This window comes from Cylas formicarius, unplaced genomic scaffold (genome assembly GCF_029955315.1).
Source record: "Cylas formicarius isolate icCylForm1 unplaced genomic scaffold, icCylForm1.1 PGA_scaffold_9__14_contigs__length_23061073, whole genome shotgun sequence".
Lineage (NCBI taxonomy): Eukaryota > Metazoa > Arthropoda > Insecta > Coleoptera > Brentidae > Cylas > Cylas formicarius.
The window spans coordinates 6,928,859-6,950,491 of NW_026844365.1; the positions used below are offsets into that span (position 1 = coordinate 6,928,859).

Consider the following 21,633-nt stretch of genomic DNA (forward strand, 5'->3'; position numbering starts at 1 on the left):
AATAATAAATTATATCAATTTAATGTAACCGTTTTGAACAATCATTATCAGATAAATTTCCAACGATCATATTGCCATCACCGCAATCAGTTCGAAAAATACATATAAGTGGTACAAACTTTGGCAGTGTTGCTTCATTCGTCCCTCAAACATGAAGCGTTCGTCTTGCTTGGTGGCGTGCTTCTTTATCATAAGTGCGGCGGAGTCGGCTCGTATTTTGGGTATCTTCATGAATCCCAGCCACAGCCACCAGTCGTACTTTCAACCGATCTGGAAAGAGCTGTCGCTCAGAGGACACCAGGTGACGGTATACACTCCCAAACCCCTCAACGATCCCAGATTGACCAACCTTACCGAGTACAACATAAACCTAAGGGATGAGCTACACAGCAAGAAATTTGATTCGCCCGATTCGAACGGCTACACCAACATTATCAATCGATTGTTTAGATACGCGGACGAGCAGCTCAGCCATCCTGCGGTAAAGGATTTAATAAAAAACGTGGACAATCGGACGTACGATTTGCTTCTGGTGGAGTTCTTATTTCCCAGTTACTACCCGTTAAAAGACGTCTACAAGGTGCCGATGGTGGGACTGGTTTCCCTGCCGCCCGGCTTGTACGCGTTAGAAAATTTGGGAATGATCAGGAACCCGCTGCTCGATCCAGACGTCATGTTGCCGTTTTCTTCCACGTCGGAGCTGAAGCAGCGACTTTTGAGTTGGGTCTGCGATTGGGCATTTAAGATTATGAACACGGTTTATTTTATACCGCGAATCAACGGCCAGGCTAGGAAACACTTCGGGGAAAACGCTAGGGACGTAACGGAGATAGCGGAAGAAGTCAGCCTGGTTATTTCCGACACCAGCTTTCTCTTGCACAACGTCAAACCGGTTTTACCTGCTTTGGTGCCCGTCGCTGGGATACATTTGAAACCGAATAACCCTCTGCCAGACGTAAGTAAGGTTGATGCAATCGATGGGGACCATAACTTTTTAATCCAAGATCACTTTTAACGCAAAACTCCCTTTTCAATAGGAGAAAACTAATCTCAGTGTCTGGAGTCCAATTTTCGTAAAACACTTAATAGTAAAAACCGCACATGGGTATCCTACAGGGTGTTTTTGGAAAACGTATATTATGCAGTAACTTTTCTTGATTGATTGAATTGATTTTTTACATGGGACATCCTGTATATTTTTAAATCAGTTCTCTAACTTACTTGTCCAAAAATATCCCGTACTTGATATTTTGCTACACAGTTTTGCACAGCTAGACTTTGGGAACAACCACGTACTTGTGGTTTCTTTTAGTTGCAAAATCAATGGGTCATTATACATTATTTTATTAAAGCCGTTAATAATAATTTAACAACGACAACATGAAAGTTAAAGACACCAAGCGAGACTGGCAAGAAGAAGAAAATATAATTTCAATCAATAATTCCCTACCCACTATACATTTTTAAAAAGAATATAAAAAGCACAATCGAGTTATTAAATAATATACATATAAATATGTGCTTTGTATCTCAAAATTGTCACATTATAAAAAATCTGAGTACGCCACTGAAATCTGTACTACGGTCTGAACCCCTTATTCAATTCAAAAAGAAAAGCAAATTTTTGAAACGTCAGATTTCAAAAATATATTGGCTCTCTCACTAGTTTAGCTCTTATCATAAAAAAACGTATTTTTCAAAAAATCCGAGTGCGGCACTGAATTCAACGTAAAAACATCTATGAGATTTTCATCGACTAAGTTTTCTCTTTCACCCTGTATCTCAAAAACAAATTCAGTTAGTATGGAGCTTTTTCAAATTGTGTGTAGTTTTACAATTTGCACCAAAAGTTTGCATTTTCAAGAAAATTTATATTAATGTAAGCAATCCCTGTACAGGGTGTTTTATGATGATGATAAATTGATAAATATAGAATGTAAAGGTCTATTGTCCATTGGCCACTCCGCCATAATCCGAAACACACTCTACTACACATCACATACTCGCACTTAAAAATTTATTTGTGTCAATGTTTGTGAAATATAGGTCACGGATAATAACTATTATATTCTTTACAAATAGGGAGAAGCAGTTAATTTTAATACAATGGATATTCTATCGACGACTTAAATCGAGTGTTTATTGACATTGAATAACTAACTTTTTTCCATATTCTGTGTAGGTTATTAAATTTCGAACATTATCAACTACTACGAATTCTATTCATAGTTTTTTTCAATTTTCTTATAGCACTTCGGTCATTTTTTTAATTATCTAGACTTCGCCTTTGTAATTTTTATTTCTATCTCTAGCATTTTCGGCTGATATAAAAATGTAGTTTTGTTGGTGCGTTGGACATCTTTTAAGAACATGCAAAATGTGTTAACCTAATACGCTTGTTACGTTGCTATGTCTTTAGCATATTATTCTACGCTATGGCAGCATGAACCCTCACTGAAACAATGTGTAAGGGGATCAAGGCTTTCGAAATGTGGGCTTACCGGAGAATGTTAAACATATCATGGGTGAACAGAGTGATGAATCAAGCGGTTCTGTAACATATGAACAAAGAAAGAGAGGTGCTTAATACCATACTTGCTTTTGGTTGCCAAAGAACATCTTGGCTCAAAAATATTCGTCACCACATTGTTTAGATCTGCCGCGGAGAAAGTGAAGATTATGCAGTCACACTTAAAGAAGACTGGTTTAGACTTTCTCTTTGATATTGCAGGACCATGATTTTGCGTCATTATTAAGGATTTTGGTGGTCTTTTTGTTTTTTTTTTATTTCCTGCCTTTCAGTCATTCTTTAATAGGAAAGGTAAAGAGAAATATTATTATTAGAAGGAATGCTGATAGTGTATTCCCTACTTTACAAATATGGTCATGACGCTGTAGATTACCAGCCCACATAGTAACATTAGACTTTGCATAACGGTAAAGCAGTTTTGCTTGGGAAAAATTCACAATGAAATTACAGGTTTTGCTGCTTCAAAAATAAAAAGGAAAAGTAAGTTTATGTTTTGCAAGTTAATTTATCAAGTTAAGGAGCAAAACAATGAATCTGATTCTTTTTCTTAGTCGATAGTTGATCCTGAGGTAGAGTACAAAAAATTTGGTATTTAGACGAGTTATTCGTATTGATGCCAAGAACCCTATTTTTGATAGAATGAATGACAAGAATAACTGAAACTAATGACTTTGCACAGCCTACCTAATAAATTTTCAAGTTCTACATAACCTTATGTTAGCCAAGTTTAAAGCAATACCGAAAAGATCGGATGAAAATTTTTCATTTGTTTATACACTTATACATCATTTAAGACATGTTTTTATTAAATTTGATGATGGATAGATGGAGAAATAACAGTTTTATCCAGAAACAAACGCTGCAATGAAGAAATCGTAAATAATGTATTGTTAGCTGTAGCTGAAAATCCGGAAATATCTGTTTGAAAAATAGAACGTGCAACCTTAACCGCGAAATCCACAGCTGGTTTTTGATCGGACGAAAGTATGGTAGCAAACAATGGAATTTTTTACATGGGAAATGCTGATTTGAAAGGTCTTCTAGCCTTTTGGTGGAATGGCAAACTATCTTCCGTTTCTTCCTATATCTTGGAGAAAGCAACCACCAAAAATATTAGATTTGAAGATTACATACACACGTCGTTTTATGGAATAAGCAATGGAAGACATCGCAGAAAATATAGCATTGTACACGACGCACGTAGCGATCGACGATTAGCGATACGGCGGGAACCTCATCAGGCACGGAATTCACTGATTACACGTAACATTGCTCGGTCAATCGAGGCACTTACTCTCAGGTGTCGAGACAAATTTGTATAATTTAAAATAATATTTTTATCTCACTCCTCAAACCTAATCGCATATAAATAAGAGAAATCGAAAACTGATGCTTATTAGTGCCGAATCCGTCATGGTGGCGACAAGTTGTTTAATTGCGTGCCTACTGGCCAGTGCGGTAAATGGTGCACGAATTTTGGGCATTTTTATGAACCCCAGCTACAGTCACCAGTCGTACTTTCAACCGATCTGGAAAGAGCTGTCGCTCAGAGGGCACGAGGTGACGATATACACCCCTAGACCTATTAACGACCCGAAATTGGTCAACCTCACAGAGTATAATATAAACCTTAGCGACGAGCTACACAGCAAGAAATTCGAATCCGAGAAGTCGAACGGGTATACCGACATCTTTCACAGACTGTTGAGGTATGCGGACGAGCAACTGAGTCACCCGGACGTCAAAGCTTTGATAGAGAATCGAGACAATAGAACGTACGACTTGTTGCTGGTGGAATTCCTCTTCCCGAGTTATTACGCGTTGAAAGACTTGTACAAAGTGCCCATGGTGGGGTTGGCTTCCCTGCCGCCGGTCATTCTCAACTCGGACATACTGGGAATAGAAAAACATCCCGCGTTAGATCCAGACATTATGCTCCCGTTTTCTTCGACTTCCGATTTGAAGCAGAGACTCATCAGTTGGATTTACAATTTTGGATTTCGGATGGTCAATAGGTTGTACGTGGAATACCACGTTAACCTGCAAGCGAAGAAGCATTTCGGCGAAAATACCAGGGATGTACGCGAATTGGGACGAGAAGTCAGCCTGGTTATCGCGGATACCAGCTTCGAATTGCACAACGTCAAGCCGGTTATACCAAGCTTGGTCCCCGTTTCTGGGTTGCATTTAAAGCCCCTCAAACCATTGCCTGATGTACGTATGTTTTTGTTATTTGCGGTTGCTCTTTTGGTTGCAATTAATTAGTTAATTAATTGAAGACAAATAAGATTTACAAAGGTTTGTTGTTTACTGGCATTTCATTATGTACATGTTAACTTCAAACTATCATATGGTATTGTAGCTTGGGGAGGTAATAATTGCGGAAGTAAAAAGGTAGAGGTAGCTAAATATACTTACCGATTTAATTTGTTTTGCATTATATAAGAAAAAAATGAGAGAACTTTATATTACTAGATCACCTGATCACTTGCGAGTTTCAAAGGATGGGTGGAGTCATAATATGAGAAGCTGCTACATATGGCTATTTAAATTTAGGATCACCCGTCGGACTCTATTAGACGGGTTACCAATAAAAGCAAATTCAAAAATCAATAATCAATATTATTGTTGAGTAAGACAATATAATAGTATTTAACTAAAAGAATGATTGAATGCTGAGGATGTGTCAATATTATTGTGGATTTGATTAAATATTAGCTGAAACAGGAGCAAATTATCTCTACATTTAGCCTAACCGAATGTTTCAACTTTGTCCAGCGCTTGAACTTGGAATATTTGTTTCCGATAGGTGCTTAGCACAATGTGAGAAATATGGCTTTTAATTTATTGGAAATCTGGTTTTTGAAGGATAAAACGACTCTATTGACCGCATAATTTGCCGCTTTGCCGAAAAACTAGCAGTATCTTGGATATTTTTTTTCAACTATCTTTCTTTCTTGATTTTGCAAAAAATGTACGTGTCTAACATCATATTTGTTACCTAGCTAGCTAATCCTAAAATTAATAGTAAGTTTTATGAAATGTAACAACCTATTCAACTAAACATGCTGACAATGTTTTAAATGAATCATGTGTTATACTGTTAAAATTGCAATAATAATAGAGATAAAATTTAATAAGATTTCCATTAAAAATACTACGTTTTTTTCTTATTTCAAAAATGACATGACAAAATTTCCTAAAATTATTGTGTTTTGATATCTAGTGATTGCTATCAAATCTTGAAAAACTGAAAACGGTTCGAAGTACAACTATACTAAACATAAAATAAAACTCACACTGTATACGTAATGACCATGAATACAATTGTAAATCGAATTCAAATTGAACATTTTGTCAAAGGGTTTTTAATTGCTCCCCAGAATAAAATTAGAATATAGGGTGAAATATCAGATTTCAAAGATGGATGTTCGTAAACATTTTATTGGAGCCGTGTGAACAAAAAATAAACAAATGTGTTAATTTTTCGTGAAGCACCACAACTTTATAAAATAGGTAGAAAGCAATTCAGTTGCGAAAAATGCTATTATATACCACATAAATCTAACATTTAGTATGAATCACCCTATACATTTTTGGACTGTCTTATATGTATAGGTAATATACCAAAAAAATTATTGTGTTACATTCTCGTGAGAGATTACTTAATATAATTCGAATCCTATCTCTCTTATAACTTGCCGAAAAAATACGTGTTTAGCTATTTTCGAAAGCACTCTTAACTTTTTTTTAAAGAAAAACTGCTGCACAACAATTAAATTGCTAATCTATTAAATGGGAGTTTTGCAGCCGCGTATTATAAAGGGCGTCCAAGCACCCATTGTCTTTTTTTCCGGAACCTATTTTATTAAATATCTTTGTATATACAGGGTGTTTTCTAATTTTAAAGATACAAGGTGGGAAAGTTTTCAAATATAAACAACCACATTTTTTTTAAATTCACCAGTGACGGGCGTATGGAATTTCGCCTATCTCTTTTGGTAGACATTGATAAGCCACTGATTTCTATTAAAATAAAAATTATTCTTACAATCTCCAATCATTTCTAAAGAAATTTAATTTCTTGATTTTTTTCAAAACCAAAGTATTGTATTGAAAAAATCAAGAAATTTAAAAATCAAAACCTCTTTCTGCATGGTCATTACAATATCGTTAAAATGACAGCATGCAGAGAATTATTATCGTTATTATTTCTTACTTAAGTAATTGATCTGTTTTATCAAAATATTTCAAAAAATCAAATTTCGAATACGAAGTACGTAAATTGAAATAAATAAAATAAATTTAAATAAGAGTCTTCTAATTTTTTTTCTGAATAATACTATGTGGTAACTAAATAGGAGATTTGTTTTTTCACATGGATTATTTTATTTTTCACAAAAAAAAGTTCTAAATTTAACCAGCGCAGCGGCGGACTAATTAACCAAAATGTTCATTGTTCATAGTCAGTGGCACGAAAAAATTACATTTGCATTCATTTGTGAACAGATTTGATTTGTTAGTCCGTCGCATCGTTTTTACTTAAAAATAAAAACTAATTTCTTTGCATGCTGTCATTTTCGTTTGCTTGCGTTATTTTTGTCACAAAATTTTAAATCATAATAGTGGGTTAATTTTTTTTTCAGTTACAGAAATTATATTTAGCAATATCGAAAGAAACCCACGCTGAAAGAAATAAAGTAGGTATATAATTATGGGCACTATAATTATCCAAATCTTATATAAATACAGACACCAACATTAAAAAAAATGGAAAATTAGACGCGTTAAAACGCAATTATAAAGTCGATTATTGTTAGAAAAAGTATTATATATAAGAAAAATATTTTTTGGTTTGTATTTTTAAAAATTTGTCGTACTTTCGAACGACGGTACAAATATACAGAGTGCGTCGGTAATTTACTTATTACGATAATTGACCATAACTAGAAGGCTGTGGTTTAGCTGCAATTTTCTTTTACGCGACCATAGGGTCCGTATGGACTGCTAAAACTTTTGTATTTTAGGTTTTCACATATTGTGCAGGGTGTTCAGGATATTCTGTCATAGGTGACTCAAATATGTTGCAATCGTATTCAAATTTAGCTAGGAAAAAATTGCCCGTAGTGATACCTAAACAGTATAAATTGAGCACAATCAAATGTCACCAAATATTAAAAAAAAAATGAAAATTTTTCTTTTATTATTTTGGCTTACAGAAAAACCTGATTTTTTCAAAAAGAAATGCTAGAGATCCTTAGCTATAAATTCCATTTAATTATGGACAAAAATCTAAAAGACTGTGAAAATTGTACTTTTCGGGAATAAATTCCTAACCGGACCAAACACGATTATAGGCCCTACTAAGAGCTGCAATTTTTGTATTTAGGATTTTCGTCTAACGCATACGCTGTTCGAGATATCTTCAAAAATCCAAATTAAAATCACCATTCATCGCCCTCAATCTAGATGCGATGACATCATTTACCATTAACCACGTACTGCGTGGTTTCAGACAACAAGTACATTCTTGAAAACCACTTACTCTAGTGGAAAAAATCATATGCCAGGAAACATGGGAGATCCAGGGCTATAACCTCTATTTCGAACATTGTTCGAATTATACACAGGGTGTGTCGTTTATGGGCAAAAAATCTAACACATCCTAAAACTTTCCGTTTTTGTGGTTAAATTATTGAGGATAAATGAAAAGCCACGATTTTTCGAAAGCAATCTTGTTTATTTCAGGACCTGGAAGCAATACTAAACTCTTCTGACCAAGTCATCTACTTCAGTTTCGGGACGAACGTGCGAACTGCTGAGATACCCAAAAGGATCGTCGACGTGGTCCTCCACGCGATCCAACAATTGCCGTACACGGTGCTGTGGAAATACGACGGCGACGAGCTCCCGCAAAACATATCGTCAAATGTCCACATCCGGAAGTGGTTCCCGCAGCAAGATGTGTTGGCTCATCCCAAAGTCAAACTCTTCGTGACTCAGGGAGGACTGCAGTCGATCGAGGAGGCCGTATATTATCAAGTGCCCCTGTTGGTGGTGCCGTTCTATTCGGACCAGAAATACAATGCTCATCGACTGACGAGCCTAGGCGTTGCGGAAACTGCACTTCCACACACGTCTACGAAAGAGGAAATATCCTCCAAAATTAAGAAGATATTAGGCAATCCAAAGTAAGCGTTAGTTTTAATTTTATAGAAGAGGATGTAGTGTTATATAGTATCTTCTGAGTAGTTTACAGTTTTAAGGCAGTTCTCTAATATTAAGGTCCATCTTACCCATCCTTATGGCAGCGTATACCTATCCCCCGTTGCCTGGCTTCATTTCGAGCGAGCTTCCATTCGTTACGTCTCCCTCGCTTAGAAGAGGAAATACATTACCCTTTCATCGGAAATTTAGTACCGTGGATTCAATGAATTGAGCCCTTCGTATCGTTGATTGTCTGTTGTTGCTTAAGAAGAAGAATGCGAGTTTCTTGCTCTTTTAAACACAGCTTACATGAGCTGTCGTGGACAACAGTCAACATACTTTTTAGATGCCAGGGTTCCCATTAGTGTTCATAGGGACGCTGAGAGCTCAATTATGATTCTACGACGTTGAGGGCCCTATATTAGGGCTCTCGACTACCTCTGTTCATGACGACTATCCCAGTGAAGATGAAGCTTTCTGCCAAAACTTTCCTATTTTCTATTCCATTGGTAGATGACTGAGTTTAAGAGTCTTTTTAAAAATGTATCCAGAGAACGCTGACAGAATTACATTTCGTCCAGTCTTTCTGCAGAAACAGTTTCGTGAGAATCTATTAAGGCTTTAACGACTACATGAATATCGCTTAGACCTTGAAATACACCCAAAAACAAAAACAGCTGCTATGCTCCTTATTTTTGTTTTAGGGTTTCACATTTTCCTTTTTTATTCTATTCTTACTCTCCTTCTACTCCTCACTTCTGTTTCTGAAATCGAAATGGGACAAGCGCATCCTAAAACGCATTTTTTATTATTTTTATTATGACATTTTTTGATTTATTCCCCCAACTATTCAAAAACCAAAATCTAAAGATCGCAAATGAAAATTGTTGCTATAGTTTGCACCAACTTTTAATCATTGTATTTTTCCGATGGTAGCTAGATGCATTTAGTAAAAATAACTGTCTCTATTTACTTAGGTACTTTTAGTTTTAGTTATTTTTATTTTGTGAATATTGGCTGTCAACGCATAAAAAGTTTCATTGGTTCATACTTTACAACTCAAAAATACAGTATCCCTGTATTCATAATAATTCAAAATGAATATCACGTTAAGAGCGTATCATGGTAGATCTTTGTTTTAAGTCAGTGACGTCACAACTTGGTAAAAGAGGTTTGTTTATAAATTTTCAATTAAAAAATATTGACTTGAAACGCATTAAATTAAAATTATTGAATTTTCAGATACAAAGAAAATATGGAACACATTTCTTCGATATTCTTGGACGAGCCTATGAAACCTATAGACAAAGCGATATGGTGGATCGAGTACGTGCTCAGGCATAAGGGCGCCGAGCATTTAAAATATGGCGCTGTCGGAATGCCGTTTTACCAGTACTATATGCTCGACGTGTACGCGACGTTGATCTTAGCCGTTGTGGTACTATACCACATATGCAGAAGGATCTACAGATTGCTCTTCAGGAACGCGATATATCCGTTAATTGGATTAGTATACAGGTTAATTTTCAAAAGGACGCTCTCTGAGACTGAAAAGAAACACCAATGAGAATTAGGTTGTTTATTTATTTAATTATTTATTTTTATATAAGCGCTCATACATTATTTTCTATGTAGATATCTCAATATTATACTAAATCTATTATAATAACTTTTAAGGCCTCATTTTGTGGGGTTGTTTATACGACTGTATAATGGAATATATTTATTTACAAATCTAAGTTGCGGTGCTTTATTTCATACATAGAAAATAACTGATCAAAACTGTTAAATAACGCGTTACGCGAAAAAAATAACCAAGGACGACTAACAAATAAGGATAATTGCGTCGTGATAACTGCACTCGTCCCTAAGCAGTAAATCATAACTGAGTACCAAAGATTTTGGCATTAGCCCATGCGAGAAACCGATATATTTTTTTCGAAGGAAATAGGTGATGTCACAGCTCGCTGTAATCTAACATTAATAAATCATGGATGGTGGTTTACAGTTCGTGCTGCAGAGCTAAGTGATTTCAATATTCTTCGTCTGTGACTGGTATGAAGTTAACCTTAAATTAGTCATAGGTAGTTTTGTTTTATCTTAAGACGATAGCAAGCAAAAAACGATAGTTACAGTAATATGCGGGAGAAACGATTTTGATTATTTTATGTTAATGAACACAGTTCAAAAATTAGTTAAACCTGGTACATAGGTTGGACAGATAACTTGCTTTTTAAAAATAAATTTTCCGATGGTTGAATGGCCTCGGCACAATAGGACATTTCCGAGTATCCTGATTAACGGGCCCATGTTGAATGAAACGAAGAAGAAAAAGTGGCCTGTGATCTTTGGTGCAATTAGGTCTGTGCTGTTGAGTGGATTTCATTGGCGCTTCTATGGTTTGTTTACAGTACTTTTGAAGTTGTTTCTATTTGTAAAGTTAACACAATGCCGTATGCCAATCAACCGTCTGTTCATATTACCGATCTTACAGACGACAATGTAAAATTTTATGTGGAAGATACGGATTTAAGGTAACCGGGTAGGTTCTATTTTTAACATTAATTTCAAATCATTCTTTTCTTAAAGCGTGGCAAACAGTATTCGCCGAGTTCTGATAGCCGAAACTCCAACTTTAGCCATTGATTGGGTGAAACTTGAAGCCAACTCTACAGTTTTGAGCGATGAATTTTTAGCCCACCGAATAGGACTCATTCCACTGATATCTGATGAAGTTGTTCAGAGGTTGCAGTATCCTAGGGTAAGTGGTTAATAGCATCCGTTATTTATTATAGACTAAACGACTTCGTTCTAGGACTGTATTTGTACAGACTTTTGCCAGGAATGTAGTGTAGAATTTACTTTAGATGTTAAATGTATAGATGATCAGACCCGCCATGTAACAACAGCGGATCTAAAATCGAGTGACCCGCGTGTAATTCCGGCTACTTCCAAACATAGAGATGACGAGTCTTCCGAATATGGGGAGACCGACGAAATTCTTATTGTAAAACTGAGAAAAGGGCAGGAATTGAAAATTAGGGCCTACGCAAAGAAGGGGTTTGGAAAAGAACACGCAAAGTGGAATCCCACTTGTGGAGTAGCTTTCGAATATGACCCGGACAATGCAATGAGGCACACATTGTTTCCAAAGCCAGATGAGTGGCCGAAAAGTGAATACACAGAACTGGATGAAGATCAATGTGAGTTAATCGAATTCAGCCTTTAAAATTGTGAGGTATTGTTTTTCAACCCTTTTTATTTTTCAGATGAAGCACCATATAACTGGGAGTTGAAACCAAATAAATTTTACTACAATGTCGAAGCTGCAGGTCAATTAAGACCGGAAAACATTGTTATTATGGGCGTAGCAATGTTAAAAGAGAAACTGTCGAATTTGCAAACCCAGCTCAGCCATGAGCTACAAAATGATGCACTTGCTATTGCTTGAGTCATACATTTTGTCCTTTTTATATTTTATATTATATAGAGTATAGAGTAAGCAAATGTAATTCTGAAAAGTGTTTCTGGTTTTGATTTATGTCCTTGGAAATGTTTCTGATGTTTCACAAATTGGGATTCCACGTAATACGTAATAAGAGCCGTCTTATTTTTTTTTTGTAAATTATAGCAAATTTAAAATTTCATAGTTTTTACATTTCTGTAACTAATTATTTTAGAATAAAGATTAGAAAAAGTACAAGTTGAATGATGACCCTCACTGCCTCCGCGATATCTCTACTTTAAGGTTAGGCAAAGTTAGTTTCATTTTCTTTAATAATACTTTCATAACTTTACTGCATATAATGGACGTTAGTTGTAAACAAATTATTCAACAAACAATTTTCTTAAAAAGCAAACACAACAAAAAATGGGAATCAACTAAACTCGAAATTGTCAAATGTCCATTGTTAACAATTAAAGAATTTGGTTAATTGTTTTTTCTACTCCCGTCTATAAAATACCTAATTACGCACCGATCTAGCGTGCGGGAAGCGTCGCTTTACCACGTCAGTTTCGTTTCCCACGGATCCGAGCCACTTGAAAGACTTTGGAGTTGATGAGCTACTTTACAATTTTATTGTTGTTTTTCTGGAACAAAAAACTTACATTCTTCTGTTCTGTGACTGTGGTTGCTCAGAAGACAATTGTAGATTTATACCTTCTGTCCAGCGCCTGCACCCAAACTATGAAAACAAAACACGTATTTGTATACAGTGTCGTAGTACATGTTAAGATTTTCTGAAAATATTATTGATTAATTTGTTTGTGAAACGTACCAGGATATGGGCGATTATTAACTTAAATTATTTAAAATTTTGTGTAGAATTCTTAATAAAATTCAAGCGACATGTTGGAGTATAAAATAATTTCCCCTTAAGTGATGTTTTCGTTGTTTTATATGGAAGAGCACAAATTTTTATTGTATATGTATATTATATCGCATTCTAAATACAGTCTTAACGACTTTAAACAAGTAGGCTTTGGACATCACGTACCTAAAACAGAATACAAATGCGTACTGACAGTTGTCAAATTGTGATTTTGGCTGTTGGAGGTGTTTTCAACATTCACGTTTTACCTTATTTGAGTGTTCAACGTACGTGAAGAACTTTTCGAGGTCGCAATGCTTTTAGATGAAGAAAGGTTCAGTTGAGAAATGCATGTGTAAGGTATGGAAATTGACATTTACGATATTACATGTAATTGGTACTTAGAAACCCAAAAATTAGTAGTTTAGAGCCCGTTAAAAATATACGCATCTTCCATACTAAAATGTACGTTAAATTTTGTTAATGGTAATTTGTCGCAGATTGAGAATGGGTTCGAGTAAAACAACGATTTAGCTTAATAATGTTTTATTGAATCAGACAGATACGCTAAGCGCAATAAGTTTACAATATACATCCAGAAAGAAAAAACATAAAGGTATCACATGAAATTAGGCAGAAATTATTCGAAAGCGTACTTTACAATAATTTCTAATTTATGTACAGGTTTGTTATAATATGTTTTGCCTAAACATTAACACCGTTATTGATATTTTTAGCTTAACCTTTCTAGTTTACAACTTTACAATAATAATTACAAAGTCCATTTATAGGAATTTCATTATCTGGCTATTCGTTGACATGTTTTTCTGTTTTTTTTACAACACCGAGAAGTATCCGACATTTTTCACATGCTCTTGCTCATAGTTATTGATAATATTTCCGATTTACATTTGTTATTTATGTTTAGATCAGTTAAGACCTACAGGAGCCAACGAAATTTAAAAAAAATTGAAGATGTTATATAAATAAAGTTGGGCTACATTTTGAATAGCACTTATGAATTTATAATAAGTAAGATCAACTTTCTTATTCTAAATGAAAAACCCTGTGTACTTTCCATTTTTGTAACTAACCATAACTATTGGAGATAATAATAGGGTTCAAAAATTTCAATTTTCCTTAGACAATTTAAATAGGAAAAAAACGTTTTAATAAAATAAGACTATTTTTTATAAATAACCAAATGTGTGTTCTATCTGTCTTTTTCTTTTTTTAAAATATGCTTTTTATTATTTAAATTAACTGTAAGTATTACCCTATTATCTCCAAAACTATTAGAACTATCGAAGACGATAAAAAGAACATGTTCTACTTGAATTTACCGGTAGAATACAAAAACGAAAAAATATACAACGTCCAAATATAGCCGTACTGTATTTATATATTATATCGCTGAATTTGAAATTTACACATTTTTTTAGTTATCGCTCGACTAATAATTTCGTTGACACCCGGTATACTTAATCTGACGTAAGATTGTAAACTCTGTATATATAGATTTTTAAACGACAATCTTTAAACGACATATTTCGTAGTTGTAGCTCTTGAAGCCGTTTTAGAGTAATACAGGGGTTTCACAATTCGGTATCATGATTTTAGGGACATATTTTTCATAAATTTTAAGTTCCTTTGGGCTCGCGAACCTTTTATGCCTACAGAGTGTTAAAGTGTCAAGATTCATGGTTAAATAGTTACGGAAATGGAAAAATAAATGAATGAAAATTAATATATATACACATAAAAATGATACAAAATATTACCAATGACTACTTGGTAGCAGTTACGGCTCTACATTTTTGCCACGCATTTTAATTGTTTTCCGCGATAAGGGTCGCAGGTGCGTATATGCGATCAAGAAGTTTCTAAGTACAACCGAAGGCTCATTTTTTATTTTAAAATATACCAGGGGCGCACCGCAGAAAAGTATAGGTTTTCACGTAAAAAATGCTGAACTATGAAATATATTTAGTGACATGTTCGTGATTTTATCTTATTATTGTTTATCATTTACCTTAAGGCTTTGGAATATTGGCATTTAGTGTCCTCTCGCTCTAGGCAGTTGAGCGACCTGAACGTTCTTCAAAAACATGCCAGCAGAACAGCTGCTCTGTTTTGAGGTAACTTGCCTGAAAGATCGCATCTTGTGAAAAGTGAATTTTAGGGAAATTAAAAATATTAAGGTAGAAATTAATTATCTTGCGGAATTTTAAATAATATTTGAAAAAATTAAGTTTTGACGATTTTCAGGATCGTTAATTTTAAGCGACCCCGTACGCCATAGAATACATTTATCTGGATAAGTCTAATTATGCGGAGCTTTCTTAAACTACAACTGAAATTTCAGCTTCCTGTGGAGAAAGCAGTGAATCTAAAAATATAATAAAATATATGATAAGATAACCATGTTGCTGTATGTTCTTGTTAGAGCCGGCAATCTTGCTATAAAGCAGACCCGAAACCGTAAACATTGGATTAGATTCGATTTGACAGATATGTAGAAAATGTTATTTAATAATGTAATATGGCAATATAAGTAAATAATTAATAATTTCCTATTTAACATTAACCTAAATAATGATTCCTAAATAAAATTATTTTTCTTACTTTAGTTTGCATGATGCAGCTTGACAGAATTGACATATGTTGATTGATGGTATACATTTTGTAATTTATAGTATCTGATTGTAAATTGAGCGAACTGTGGTAGTTTCAGAGTTATTCGCATATATATTTACCTACTACTTCCGTCAGATATGTATCGATAATACGTATACATTAGCTTATAAGTTGGGTAGTTCCCATTTAATCACACGGTAAAGAACTTAAAACAGCTTCAAAATATCGCCCATTTGAGCATCATTCTATAAAAACTGTACTCATAGTATCTCTAGATGAGATCTTGCATACAAAAATGCTACTACTAAACCACCCGAACTTAACACGAATGTCGATAGATTTGGCAACCCTGGAATCTAAAAGTTATTTAATGTATAGATTTACAGGATTGGTCAAAAACGATATCGATTTTATGTTTATTCGATTAAAGTTGAACTGTGAGTGCGAATTTCTTAGTTCTTTGATTCGAAATATGCCTGTTGTTATAAATTAGCCTTAATATTAATTACCACATTACTGAACACAAATATTATCAAAAAAACAAATAAAATTTTTTTTGTAACAAAACGGGTTACCCGGTACTGAACATTATGAATCCAGTTTGCCGAAACCCAAATGAAATTCTAGACGTTAAAATTAATAAATATCAAAACGACGGGTTCGCGTAATAAATGACTGCCCATTTTTATTATACTATTATTTTCAACGGTCGTAAAACTTAATTGAACTCAAAATTTATTCGGACCATGTCATAATAACTATCTAGTCTAATAACAAACAAGTGTTGGTGCTCCACCAATTTAACAACTGTTTTAAAAGTCAAATACTAAAAAATTATATTTGAAAGATGATCACCCTGTATTTATTTATTTTTGAACCATCAATAGAAACCATTGCAGTAAAAGAAAATCAGTCTCAAATATACGGGGTGCTAACCTCTCAAAATTTTTTGCGCAAAACAGTAGTAGAGTAGCAGCAGCAATTTCACAAAAATATCACCCTCTATTTTAAAAATTGCCACGTTTTTGAACAATAGAATAATTACAGCACGAAACCTAAGCTAACACAATTCTAATGAGAAAGAACAAAATAAGAAGAAAAGGCTGAAATTTATAATTACAGTCAATTATTCAAAGTCAAGTCGAGCAATGTATTTGGAGCACATTGAAAAAGTAGGTGAAAATTTTAAAATATTTCTTGGTTTGGGCAGAAAGAATGTGTTACTATGTCTAGAGTTTGTGGTCTATGTTATACATACAATCAAGCAAGTTGTAGTAACAAAATTTTAAATAGTCATTAAATAAAGGCAATCATGACCGATCACTATGAGACACATAAGCAATCATAATATTATTCCGGGCTATTGATGTGACAGTTGCGTCCAGGAGACCAAATTAATGATGCATATTCTAACTATTAGTTATATTTTTATTACTTCTGTATTGCTAAAATCTCTAGTGCAACGTCAAATAAATCCAGAGCCAGGATAGTTTCGAGTCGAATATTACTACCAAGTCACAAAAAACTACACCCATGGCGGTAAAAGACACTGCATCGCACTTGGCTGTATTATGGCAAGCATTATTTAACAACCGATTATTGATTTGCTCCAAACTACGTAGGAGAGTGAGAAAAATCTCTAAATACTGGATTAAAAAAAAACATCATCAGCATAAAACGGAAAAATGTCAGAAAATATTGAATTATGAAAATAATTAAGATTCACTCTTTAAAGTATTTAATTAACGCTCTGCTTATGAAATATGCGAGGATTTCAAAAATATCATAAAATACAGAATGTTCTATTTAAAACAAGACAATTGTCAGTTGAAAGAAAGTACAACTTTTATCTCTAAGTTGTTTGATACTTTTATATTTTATGAGACAATTAACGAGCCAGCCTGTACAGGGAGGTCTCGACAGGAAAAACCTATTTCTGAACTAGATAGAGCAAAATCGGCAAGGGGCTCGATTTTTGAAACACAAATAATTGTTAAAACCGCATGATGATATCTTCACTACCACGCAAGATATAGGGCGTTTTTCAATTTTCGACCCTTTTGCAAACAACTTTCTTATTTTATATAGTAATCATAGTGTTCTATGGTTTTTAAAAAATGCCCGTGTCAGATATTTGTTGGTATCTGTGATGTAGGGCACTTTTTGTTTATGTTGAGTAGTAAATCAGTTAAGGACATTATTTTAGATATGATAATACATATTCAGAGCGGCAATAATCAAAGAAGCGAATATTTATGACCAGTTAAACCACTTAATAAGGAATAATTAGACAAGTATGGGAGTTTTAATCTTAATCCTGAAGATGCCAACTTGGTTGGCGAAACGCGCGTCAATTACGTAAAATTGAGTTTCGGTTTCTGGTAAAACGCACTGCCGAAGGATCCAGCCAAGAGTTTGATAAGTATGAGAAGTATTGACACAACAAATGCTAAAAAAACTAAAGTTTTGATTACATTAAGAAAACATGAATTTCAGCTGTACCTTACCAGAAAAGTCCACCAATGACGTGGAGGGTATGTCTGCAAAAGAATACAGTTTTGCAACAGATTTATCGGAAAATGCAATCAGAACAATAAATTTCCATTGTGTATTGTTTGGTGCGATGAAGCGAGAATTCACTGTTCCGGAATATTTAACAGAAACAGTTATTTATTATCATGTTGTAGTGTATTAAAATCGGCAAGGTCGCTTTGGATTCAATGTTAACGAAAATCTGACAGCCGTTCGTTATACAAATATTTTGCGAACACGTGTTGTTCCATTTTTGGAAGAATTTGCCATTGGAAGGAGTATTTGTTATCAGGAAGGTTAAATTTAAAAATTTTGAAATAATTTATTTGGGCAGTATGTTGTTCAAGAAAAGGCAGAACGGGCCAAAAATCAGGAAAGCAGCGAGTGCGACGTGGTACCCTTTTTTAAAATTTACCATACACAATTAAAATATTTTTTTTTGCCTAAATTAGTTAAAATAAGCACATTTGCCAAAAAAATTACGGATTTTTTTTGTATTTTATGTGCATTTAGGGGCTAATATCAAACGTTACTGTTGGTGTTCCATCTATTTTTATACATTACATAGTTTAGAAACCGCAGATGTTTTTCCAGGCTATTAATGTGACAATTGTAACTACGCAACTATGCAACTATGACTTGTCCTATGAGTTATGTCATATTTTTTATTAATTCCGTATTGTTAAAGTTTCTAGCACAGCTTATCGTACGCATAGTTTTTTGAAGCATGTTAACATGAGAACAAAGGATAATTTCGAATATTACTCCGGTCACAAAAAGCTACACCCATGGCGGTAAACGCTGCATTGCACTTGCCTGTATTAAGCTGCAAGCATTATTTAGAGAGCATTGTTGATTTGCTCCAAACTACGCCGGAGAGTGAGGAAATTCTCCAAACACTGGATTTAAAAAAAAAACGCAGTCCGCTAATAACAGAAAACTTGACACCAACTTGACAATGAAAACGTTGAATTTCAATATTAGTCGGAGATTCACCCTTTGAAGTTCGTACAAGTACTTAATTGTATATGAAATATGTCTGAATGTTCAGTGGATTTCAAAAATGCCATAATATACAAAATGTTGTATTTAAAACAAGTCTACAAAAATGAAAGCACGACTTTTATCTCTAAGTTTTTTGATATTTCATATAGGTTCTCTGATAGTAAACGGGCCACCCTGTACATATAAATCCAGCTTCGACTATTAAAAGCAATCTCTAAACGTTGAAATGAACGGTCACATGGATATCAAAACGACAGGTTATTATTATTTTTTACGGTAGTAAAACTTAATTGAGCCCGAAATTTATTCAGTCTATATCATAATGACTAGTCTAATAACAACGTTACTGTTGGTGTTCCATCGATTTTACAAAAGGTTAAACGGGCCGGCGGAAAAACAATGAAGGATCGCAGCTGCCAATTGTGGAAGCCACCATCTGGCGACGCTGACGCAGCCTGAAACAAAAACATTTTTATAGTGTTACAAACTTTTGCGAACTTTGCAATACTGTTTTGAAGCGACGGACGCCGCCTGGCGGCCGGCCTCGGCGTACGCCGTTATTACGATGATGTAGCGCTTGTTTTTAGTTTATCAGATTGCGGCGTTTCGAGTTTTCGTTCAAATGGTCACTCGTCGTGATAAATTAAAACGGAAGTTTTAATTTGACATACGAGTTGTACGCTATCCGGGGTACCTCAGGTTTCTACTCTAGGGCCGTTATTTTATAAATGAGTAGTCTACTTTTGTTAAATGCAAAGGAAAAATTATTATTAACGTCTATTCAGAAGAAAAACGTTTGCAAAATATCCTGGACAACGGAAACGTGGAGTGACGTTATCTTCAGCGATGAATCAAAATTTGATGTGTGTGTAGGCGATTTTCGGATTCGTACAAAACCAGAAGCCTTTCACAAAGATTGTCTAAAGCGCACGGTAAAATTTCCCCATGATATGGGGGTGTATGAGTCGTAAACGGGTTGGCAACTACAACAAGGATGGTACTGTAAATGCAGAAAAATACCAACAAATTTTATCAAGAAGTTTGATTCCATCAATAGAACGAACTTTTCGAAATGAAACAACAAAAAAGTGGTTTGGGGACCATAATATGAAAGTTTTATCGTGGCCATCAAGTAGCCCCGACTTGAATATTATTGAAACTTTATGTCATCGGATAAAAAAGACTTTGCGTAACAATCCTCAGCGTACAGTTCCAGCATTAAAGGCAAAAATCACCGAAATTTGGAACACTTTCATGCCAAAACGCATAAAACTGTTATTGCCGCGAAAGCTGATGTTACTTCTTATTAATGTTCGATTTAAAGTAAAAGATTTAAATGCGTCCGAATATTTATTTGTCAGCAAATTCGGTATGTTTTTGATATTTTGTTATGTAATTTATGTGAAATAAAAAAATAATTCATTACGATTGCTCTTTTTGGTATAAAAATAAGTGCGTGATTTCAAATTTCAATCGAAAAAGCAAAAAAAATCAATTTAAAATAAGTATAAATATATTTTCTTATTATTTCGTACATCGTCCGAACAATTAGTTGTTCGGGCTCGTATAGTACGCTTCGGGGACAGTTCTGTGCTCTGTTTCTTAATGAGACCTGTAAATCGTGATTGAACCGCAAAACTCAGTGGTCTTAGTATTGGTAGGCTTAGTATTATAATGTAGTATTATAAGTATTATAATAAAAACAAAAGTCTAGCAGATTTTCCCCCTTCTCTGCCGTAGTAGTTTAGCCTCCATCCGGTTAAGACATTTTTTCTTTATTGGCCACGTTTCTGTCCCATGTAGTAAGACCAGTCTCATGTAGGCACTTGATTTTTGAAGAAGGATAGTTTTAAGTTTAGAAAATGTGGTTTTGATCATACAAATTCATATTTCGTCACAATTGCAAGATATCTAAACTTTTTCCTTACTTTCCTGAACTTTATTATCCAAAGCAAGATGCAATATCATTTCGACGTAGATATTAAACACTAATGGTGTAAGGATACTTCCACCTTCCATACATTAAATTATTTAGTTGCAGTTCAATTTATAATTTTAGCTTTTGCTGAAGTATGTAATTATCTGTCTGGCAGGATGTAGTGAAGAGAATTTTTTACTCAGCGTGTTGGCGCTTTGGCTACAGCCTTGGCCGTTTACCGCATCCCCACCTCCACGTGTCTCGATCGCTGTACATATCCTCTGTGAGACTTTTTTGCATTGTTTCATCAATTCCTGCTTTTCCGTGTTATGCCTCTTTTCATTCTTTGTAGTGACCACCACTCATAATTTTCTTTGGGTAAAGTCTGTTCATAGATATAAGAAAGTTTCTAACTGATATGAATTAAGAAAAGACCCGGGCAAGCTGTAAGAATGAAATATGGCCAAACAGGTCCGTACTTTGCGTATAAT

The 21,633-nt window shown here is 34.4% G+C and overlaps 3 protein-coding genes across 5 annotated transcripts in view; 2 read left to right on the plus strand and 1 right to left on the minus strand.

Annotated features, from left to right (window-relative positions):
- Nucleotides 1-138: 138 nt before the first annotated feature.
- LOC132707374 (UDP-glycosyltransferase UGT5-like) lies at nt 139-10,434 on the plus strand. 2 transcript variants are annotated; one of them, XM_060679208.1, is made up of 3 exons: nt 139-955; nt 8,279-8,721; nt 9,980-10,434. In XM_060679208.1, the coding sequence occupies exons 1-3, from the start codon at nt 152-154 to the stop codon at nt 10,302-10,304; spliced, it is 1,572 nt and encodes a 523-aa protein (XP_060535191.1). In that variant the 5' UTR covers nt 139-151; the 3' UTR covers nt 10,305-10,434. The 2 variants fall into 2 exon arrangements, with proteins under 2 accessions (XP_060535191.1, XP_060535190.1); XM_060679207.1 differs by lacking the exon at nt 139-955 and adding an exon at nt 3,877-4,744.
- Nucleotides 10,435-10,815: 381 nt separating this feature from the next.
- On the plus strand, nt 10,816-12,361 carry LOC132707375 (DNA-directed RNA polymerase II subunit RPB3). Its single transcript, XM_060679209.1, has 5 exons — nt 10,816-11,098; nt 11,149-11,271; nt 11,327-11,498; nt 11,553-11,940; nt 12,007-12,361. Exons 1-5 carry the CDS (start codon nt 10,989-10,991, stop codon nt 12,186-12,188), a joined length of 975 nt encoding a protein of 324 aa, XP_060535192.1. The 5' UTR covers nt 10,816-10,988; the 3' UTR covers nt 12,189-12,361.
- Nucleotides 12,362-13,599: 1,238 nt separating this feature from the next.
- Nucleotides 13,600-21,633, minus strand: part of LOC132707098 (lachesin) — a 325,155-nt gene continuing 317,121 nt past the window's right edge. For both annotated transcript variants that reach the window (XM_060678778.1, XM_060678777.1), the window contains exon 10: nt 13,600-19,679. In XM_060678778.1, the coding sequence (XP_060534761.1) occupies nt 19,591-19,679 (89 nt within the window). In that variant the 3' untranslated portion in view covers nt 13,600-19,590. The remainder of the gene's footprint in view (nt 19,680-21,633) is intronic.